At 40.7% G+C, this 9,132-nt stretch overlaps 1 protein-coding gene across 3 annotated transcripts in view; it reads right to left on the bottom strand.

The window, feature by feature from the left end:
- Positions 1-533: 533 nt before the first annotated feature.
- DHTKD1 (dehydrogenase E1 and transketolase domain containing 1) overlaps positions 534-9,132 on the bottom strand; it is a 45,743-nt gene continuing 37,144 nt past the window's right edge. For all 3 annotated transcript variants that reach the window (XM_027560212.1, XM_027560213.1, XM_027560214.1), the window contains 4 exons: positions 6,080-6,162; positions 5,369-5,538; positions 3,639-3,724; positions 534-2,553 (listed from right to left, as the gene is read on the bottom strand). In XM_027560212.1, coding sequence (XP_027416013.1) covers positions 2,449-2,553; positions 3,639-3,724; positions 5,369-5,538; positions 6,080-6,162 — 444 coding nt within the window. In that variant the 3' untranslated portion in view covers positions 534-2,448. The remainder of the gene's footprint in view (positions 2,554-3,638; positions 3,725-5,368; positions 5,539-6,079; positions 6,163-9,132) is intronic.

Raw genomic sequence — 9,132 nt, 5'->3', positions numbered from 1 at the left:
CCCCAGGAGGCCCGGGGGTTAGAGTCAGGACACAACCCGAGCGACCGCCCCAGGAGTGCAGGACGGGTTCGATCCCCAGAACTGGAGCCGAGATGCCTCCAGAGCCCGCATGACCCAAAAAAACTTTATTTTGCTTCCATCTTACTGGAACTGCTGGGACGTTTTCAGAAATTTGTCTGTAGTTAATAGAACTTGTGAACTTTTCACTCTTCTACTATGGCCTTCCTGAGCAGCTTGAGGGATCTCAATTCCCCAACCATACATGGAACATCGCCCCCTGCCTTGGAATGCGGAGTTTTAACCACTGGATAGCGCCCCCACCCCCACACCCCCGCCCCAGATCCTTGTCTGCCTTGTCTAGTCTCTTTTGTCCCTTCGTGGACTGCATAGTGTAAAGGAAAGCAGATAATCTTAGCAATCTGCTAACCCAAATTTTAGTTCCTCCTACTTTTTAACGAGGACAATGAACAACACGGTTTATCTTTAACTTGCAAGTGTTTCTAATGTCAAGAAAAACGCCATATTGCAACAGGTGTTCAATAAACTATTTATTGAGGAAACACCATTCTACTCTTTCAGGATCATTTCTTATTTTTGTTCCATTATAGCTGGTTCTTCATATGAGTCAGAGAAGATGCAGGGGAGCAATGCTAAAGCAATATACTTTAATAAAAAGTCTTCCAAAATTAACTGGTTTGGCATCTTGCTACGGAGAACTAACAGTCCCTTCCTGCAAGGTAATTCAAAATAATGATGCATGTTGCAGTGATAATTGAGAGTAAGAAGGTTAAGATATAGAAGATATATCTCATGGCTCAACTTGGAGATTAACAAGAAACAGACTTAGGAGGTGTAAAGTTAAGACATTTGGAAAGATCTAAATTAAAAAAACTAGTCTTCCATCTAATTTTGTGCTTAGACTTTTGAAATATTTTAACTCAAGAAATCAAGAGATCTGAAAAAAAGATGACCCTGTGCTTTTATTTTTTTTCTAGTTTAATATACAACATTGATAACCATTCTTATTAAATAGATCCTTGTGGTTTTATTGGTTGACATTCATGGTACTAAGTTACATGATTTATGATGTGAATCACTAATCTACTGCTGTGGCTTGAACAACCTACACATTGATTCTAAAAGACACTGACAGTTGCCAGTAAAAGTGGAGAGGGTATTCCAGGGCCTCAGGTACTCTCCCATTTCTGAGAAAACAGTATTATGGCACAAGAATGGTATATGGTGGTTTCTGCAGCACCAAGCCATATAAAGCTAGGAAGTTTGCTGATGTTTAGTTATACTCTCCAGTACTAAGCACAATTTCCGAATAAGGCAATAGATTGGTGATCTCTAGAAGTCCCTGAAGCACCTAACACTGGGAAGTTCCTGCTATCAAAGTGATCCTTAAGTGCCACAAATATACATCATATGACAGCAGGGACTTTTAGAGGTGAGGCTGATCAACCAGTGGCTGAAATCCCCATATCAGACACCGCCCAGAGTTAATTAAAAATATTAAGGTATTGCGGCAAGATTAAGGGGGACAAAAAAGATACTATGGCAAAGTAGACCACCAATCAATTTCACTGTAGCTACAATTCAATAATAATGTGCTAAGGATCCTACACCCAGAGGTTTATATTTAATAGGACCAATACTTAAGGATAATGGGTAAAATAGTGTTCCTGAAGAACACAAATCAGGAATAATACAGCTTTGCTATAGTGTTTGATAAAACATTTTTCACAGTAGCTGGAAAGCAGCACCAGAGATGACATAAAATTAAAATATAGGTACTCAAGGACTTTGAATAAAGAAGGGAAGATTCATGAAAGTGACACACATTAAGAAAATCTGGAGGAAATACAGCAGTAGGACCCTGGCTCACACTATATGCCTGGGTGTACGTGTATAGGGAACTGTTGGGTTCTTCCCCTGTTCCAGAGCTGTCCTTGGACTTCCCCTGGCATGTGTGTTGTGTTTCAATAGTGACCTGATCAACCCCAAAAAAGAAAACTGCAAATCACTTCAGCCATGTCAGACTCTTTGTGACCCTATGGACTGTAACCCCCCAGGCTCCTCTGTCCATGGGATTCTTGAAGCAATAAATTCATGCTCAAGAACTTTTCCTGGGTACATACAGTTAATTAGAAAGAGGAAAGTCTAAAGACATCTGGTTCAGGACCCAGTTCTACAACTCACTCTGATCTAAAACAATATAACTAACATATGGCACATTTAAGCAGGAAAGTGACTTGTGGGATTCATGTCTCAAAGAACAATTCCTTTGGCTGTTCCATGTATTCTAGATTTACCTCTCCTCCACCCTCATCAGTCTCAATGTCTTCTAGGAATACAATCTTTTCATGGTACCTAGCGAGTGGAGGAGACAAGCCTTTCTTTTTATGGCAGTTTTCTTATAAGGAAGTAGTGTTTCTTCAAAGGACGTCATGGGTTGAAGGTCTTAGTGAGGATTTCTTCATGCTGCTGTAGGTGAATGGTGCCGATTCCCACAGCCGGTACAGGCAACGCGGGTCGGCTCACAAGACGGAGCTATTGTGGAAACAGAAAAGAAATAAAATGACATTTGAACTTGATCAGACCTCTGCTTAGCTTGCCCAGGGACACGACTGTATTTCTCTTAAGTTGTTTAACCATAAATCACCCTTTTAGAAAGTAATGAGTGACATAAACTAGATTACAGGGAGATCTATGTCACAACTGAAAACTAAATTCCAGGCATGATAAGATGAAACACATTCAGGAATTTGTCCTGTTCTTAGGTAACTGTTACTTGGTTTTAGCTGTAGGGTTTTCTAATTTAGAACTATTCACAGGTGAAAATGATTGGAGCCTCGTAAGCTGGTATCTGATGTTGAAGCTGAAACTCCAGTACTTTGGCCACCTGATGCCAAGAGCTGACTCATTTGAAAAGATCCTGTTGCTGGGAAAGATTGAGGGCAGGAGGAGAAGGGGACGGCAGAGGATGAGATGGTTAGATGGCATCACTGACTCAATGGACTTGAGTTTCGGTAAACTCCAGGAGTTGGTGATGGACAGGGAGGCCTGACGTGCTACAGTTCATGGGGTTGCAAAGAGTGGGACATGACTGAGCGACTGAACTGAACTGAAGCTGATATCAAGTAACTTGAGTTCTAAACAAAGCAGAATAGAAAGACAAACAGAAGCAAGCATGATTGTTCTTCTCTTGGGTTTATCTTCCTAAAGCATAACTAAGAACTTGGCCTTTGATGTTTACCAGCCTTGCAGGTGGGCCTGGAATAAGTGTTATTGTAAAACAAGCCAGCTCATGGCTCTTCTCCCCTGGGGCTTGGTTACTAATCTTTGGGACAAGAATGCTGAGTAGGCTAATGAGAAAGGTAGCCAACAGGTAGGTCTTCTACCTTTTTGAGTATAATCAATGTTTTTGTTTTGTTTTTTTAACATAATACTAGTAGGTACACATACACAACTTGCTGAACACTCAGAAGTTTAGTCTGAAAGAGGAGCCTAAAACTAGATTTTATATTTTAGTTTATCTTTATAGAACTTTGGACTGATAATAGGGGATAAACCTATTTGTTGGCACTCCAGAGGAAATGGGACACACACAAAACACTGCAAGGAAGAGCTGTTACCTTGCAGGCCAGCTGCTTCTCAAACCTTGGAGAAACAAAAAACCAAGGACCCATGTTCTGAGGCTCCTCTTGACTCCAGATAACATCTATAATAGAAGAAATTTCATCTCAGTACAGCGAGTAAATGTATATACAACATACTACACACACAACAACACACAATATGTATGTGTGTGCACATACATACACATACCATACATGCTATCTATATATGTATATATACATACATATACATATATATATGCACATACATACAAACACACACATATATCCTCAATACATACCTTTCTAATATGGCACAGTGTTATCTTTTTTTTTTTGAGAAATGCATAGTCATATATCCATCACCATCACCACATCACCACAATGATATAGAACAATCCTCTCAATCCCAAATATCCCCTCATTCTGTCCTTTATACTCAACTCTTCCTCCCACCCCTAGCCTCCAGCAATCACTGATCTTTTCTCTATCCACAAAGTTCTGCCTTTTCCAGATCAAGCAGATAAATGGAATCACACAGCCAGCCTTTTGGGTCTGGCTTCCATGAATTAGCAAAATCCATCGGTGATTTTGCCAACCGCAATAGTTCACTCTCTTTCATTGCTGAGGATTAAGATATTGTAGGGATGCACATCCTTCACCAATTGAAGGATGTTCGAATCATTTCCAGTTTGGGGAAATTATGAATAGAGCTTTCTATTGACATTCACACACGGATTTTTCCTTTCTCTTGGGTAAATACCTAGGAGTGGGACTGCTGGGTGGTACAGTAACTCTGTGTGTAACTGCATGAGAAACTGACAAACTGTTTTCCAGAGTGACTGGATGGACCAGTCTGTATCCCCCCCAGCAGTGATTGAGGGTACCAGTTGTCCTGCATCATTATCAGTCCTTCATATTGTTTTGTTTCCCTTTTAGTTATTTGAATTGGTATGTAGTCATATCTCACTTTAGCTTAATTTGCATTTCTCTATCACTGATTATGTTGAGGATCCTTTCATATGGTTATTTGCCATGTGGTTCTTTGGTAAAATGCCAGTTCAATTCTTTTGCACCTTTTGAAAAACTGGATTATACGTTTTCTCACTGTTGAGTTTTCAGAGCTCTTGAAACATTCTGGAGACTCCTTTGTCAGATACGTATACTTAAAAATATTTTCTCCTAGCTTTCAGCTTGTCTTTTTTATATTCTTTGCAGTGCCTTTCACAGTGCAGAAGTTTTTCATTTTGGTAAAATCCAGTTTTTCTTTTCTGGAACGTGCTTTTGGTATTATGTCTAAGAACTTTTTGCCTAACCCAAGGTCATAAAAATTTTCATCCATTTTATTCTAGAAATTTTATAGCTTTACATTTAGGTCTGTGATCTACTTTGAGTTAATTTCTGTGTGGGTGCATATAGATATCCAATTATTCCAGCCCCACTTGCTGAAAAGGCCTTTCTTTTACAATCATACTGGATTTATCATAAATGATAGTATAGCATTGACAGTACATATTCTTCCAAACTCAAGAAATTAGATGTCATATGAGAGGGAGGGAGAGTGAAAGGGACACCAGAAAAGACATGGAGACATTGGCTTTAGCTGACCTATTTTCACATCTCCAGATTCCATGAGAGGTAACTTTCTAGTAACTCTCACTTCCCCTGTACCAGTTTTTCATTTGAGATATTCCAAATACATTTCAGGTACCTTAAAAACAAAGAGCTGAACAAGAAGGACTCTTTACCTCTAACGTGTTTGTATTTGCTCATCTCTTGCTGCAGCGAATCCAGTGGGAAAGGACAGAGTTCTTCTATTCGGATGATGGCAAAGTCATGCTTCCTGGCCTCCAAAGATTCTCTTTGCTTCATCAGGGCATAGAAATGTTTGCCACAGCAGAACACCAGACTCTTAACCCTGTTGGGCAGAAAAGGGACAATTGGGTGGGGGAGAAGTATCTTAAAATAAGAATTGTAGGGATTACCCTGGTGGTCCAGTGCTGAGACTCCATGCTCCCAATGCAGGGGACCAGGTTCCACCCCTGGCCAGGGAACTAGGTCTCACATGTGGCAACTAAGAGTTCGTCTGCTGAAACTAAAGATCCCGTGTGCTGCAACTAAGACCTGAGAAGCCAAAATAAATTTTTAAATAATTTTTTTTTTTAAGGTAAGAATTGTAGCAGAAGAAAGGAGGGACCACAGAGATTAAAATGCTTTGCCTCTGAAGCAGTGGGGGTGCTGTAGTGGGGTTCAGTCATGCTATGCAGTGGGAAACCTTTAGTAACATATACTCCAAAATTCACTCTTGTGTGTATAATCTAACTCCTACACCATAGACTTAAAGGACTTATGTTTCAGAATAGAGATTAGGGTCATTTGGTTCACTTAACACGAACGAGTTCTCCCACTCGTCACAAATCCACTGCTGAGTATGAAAATAGAGCTCCACTTCAGATTACTTTTTTGGATCCACAGATGAATCTCCAATGACCGGTTTGAATGTTGTTCCTGGTGCCATTTCCTGAAGAGTTGATACAGCTGCCTAAGGAGGGGGAGAAAAAGACACAAATCTATCAACCAATGGACAGGAGTTGAAGATGCTTTTACTTAGAAGGGATCTTTCCAAGAACTAGTGTCAAAATTCTCTCCTGGGGCTATAAGTAAACATATGTACTGATAAACATAGTATCTTTCTCAAAAGTATCTGTTCTGCATACTTCAAGGTAAAATTGTTTCTCTGAAGTTACAGACTATTACCTTTTTGTCCGGTGCCATGATAAAATTTTAACAATTAGAATTTGTTTGATGACTCAACTGGATTATCAATTAAAAATCTGCCTTAATCTGTGGGAATCAGAAACACTATATAGAATTTGTATTGTAAGCCAGCATAGCTAAGGTAGTGCAATTATTTCTGTCTTTAGGATTTTGATGATAATTTATAAACATAAACATCAATCAGAACAATATATGGATATTGTGAAAAGAAATTTTATTACTGAGCTCAATTTAAATATATACTTGTTGGGAATTGCCTGGCGGTCCTGTGGTTAGGACTCAGCACTTTCAGTGCCAAGGGCCTGGGTTTCAATCCCTGGTCAGGGAACCAAGATCCCAAAATAAATACTTATAAAGAACTTAAAGTAGAAAACTGATGAAGCCCAAGGTGAAGGATTTGATCTTTTCTGCTGTCATCTAAGTTAGTTTCCTTATAGTCTAGTCCCAGCTGAGTATATGACATTTAGTTGAGGTCATTGAGGACAGCCATCTAAATGCTGGAATATTGTGATATAATCTAAAAAAATTATATTAGCTATTGCTAAGTACCTCAGTTGTGTCCAACTCTGTGACCCTAATGGACTGTAGCCCACTAGGCTCTTCTGTCTATGGGATTCTCCAGGCAAGAACAGTGGAGTGGGTTGCCATGCCATCCTCCAGGGGATCTTCCTGACCCAGGGATTGAACCCAAGTCTCTTAAGTCTCCGTCCTTGGCAAGTGGGTTCTTTACCACTAGCATTACCTGGGAAACCCTAAAGGGGACACTCTGGCTACATAACAGGAGGCAATCTTTCTCCTTTCTGAACCAGAGTCCTTTGTCAGTCCCCACTTCCTATAGCAGGAATGAAAAGGAACTGGAGTTCAGAGTCATGTACCAAACTGGTGTGGGGTTTTGGTACCACTTGACAGGTGTACCTCTGAGTCATGTCTGCCACATGGCAAGTCACCTCTGAGTAGGCCATGCATGGAGAGGGTTGGCTGTGTATATTATATTCTGCTAGATCACTGTACCAATTTTCAGGAAGAAATCAGATTTCAGTACTGGTACTGCTGACTTTCCACTAACAAAAGGACTTACGTGTCTAATGAAGATATTTGATGACTTAATAAGCATAGTTTTTCATTTTAAAATCTATAGACTAGCTGTTGGTATTTTTTAAATTCCCCAAGGAAGGCTTCACTTATTTGTTTAATAAACTGTATATTAGACCTGGGGAGAGGGGTGGAGCATTAGGGCCAGAAAATGAATTCTTATTCTCAATTTCAAACAGCAAAAGAAATTCTCAGTAAAACTTTTAACAGTTCACTCAATACCTAATAATATATATATATATATAAAATATATTTAATATCATTAGTCTCCTTTTAGGTATGAGAGAGGGAGCAGATGACAACCTTAGGGATACAATGAAAGTTGGGTTCAAGAATCACAGATGTATATAATTCTTAGAAATAAACTATAGTAACTTTACATTTTGACGTGGCCCCTTTCACATTGATATTTCAAATATCAGTGTCAAGAGAGCCCCATCAGAAAGACAGCATAAAGGGACTTCCCTGGCGGTCCAGCGGTTAAGACCATGTGATCCCAAAGCAGGGGGCTCAGTTTCAATCCCTAGTCAGAGAACTAAGATGCTGCATGCCACATGTAATGGCCAAAAACCAAACAAGCAAAAAATGGAAGAAAGAAAGGGATTGCATTCACTTGTCTCAAATGTTCTGTGATGTTCCTTAAGCCACCTCAAAACACACAGGGTTGTTCTCAGAGAGAACAAGTAGACCAAACAAATGAACTGCTGCCATTGGTGAAAGAAGCTGAGAAGCATTCCCTCATTATTGACCCCTGAGGCTGAGCTGGGACAGGTGAGGTGTCTGGAGCTCCACACACAAGCGGGTGCTCACTCTGGGAGAGCTCCAGTGCCCACAACCAACAGTGAGACCAAGGGTCACCTCACTCCCCTCCAAATGCTGGAAACCACCGAAAAAGACAACTGTGAAGCCAAATCCCTGGCAGCTTCTCTCAACACCCATCACTTCCAAACACACACTCTCTGACCTTGGTGAGAAGCACACAACAGTCTCATACAGCCAAGTCCTGAACGACACAGTCCACCTCACCAATGGCATCCCAATAAACATGAACATTTGATTCTAATTCAGACTCTCATACAAAACTGAAAAAAATGATAGCAGATGGGATAAATACATGCTTCAGTTCAGTTCAGTCGCTCAGTCGTGTCTGACTCTTCGCGACCCCATGAATTGCAGCACGCCAGGCCTCCCTGTCCATCACCAATTCCCAGAGTTCACTCAGACTCACGTCCATCGAGTCAGTGATGCCATCCAGCTATCTCATCCTCTGTCGTCCCCTTCTCCTCCTGCCCCCAATCCCTCCCAGCATCAGAGTCTTTTCCAATGAGTCAACTCTTCGCATGAGGTGGCCAAAGTACTGGAGTTTCAGCTTCAGCATCAGTCCTTCCAAAGAAATCCCAGGGCAGATCTCCTTCAGAATGGACTGGTTGGATCTCTTGCAGTCCAAGGGACTCTCAAGAGTCTTCTCCAACACCACAGTTCAAAAGCATCAATTCTTCAGCGCTCAGCCTTCTTCACAGTCCAACTCTCACATCCATACATGACCACAGGAATTCTGCCCCTTGAAAACTAGCATATTTGTGTGATTTAAAAACCATTTGTGCGCTTAACACTTAGGGTAAATCAAGAGAAAATGTACCCT

The sequence above is a fragment of the Bos indicus x Bos taurus genome, chromosome 13 (assembly GCF_003369695.1).
Source record: "Bos indicus x Bos taurus breed Angus x Brahman F1 hybrid chromosome 13, Bos_hybrid_MaternalHap_v2.0, whole genome shotgun sequence".
In the NCBI taxonomy this organism is placed as follows: domain Eukaryota; kingdom Metazoa; phylum Chordata; class Mammalia; order Artiodactyla; family Bovidae; genus Bos; species Bos indicus x Bos taurus.
The sequence above is the reverse complement of the archived record's forward strand: the minus strand, read 5'-3'. Positions and strand labels throughout refer to the sequence as shown.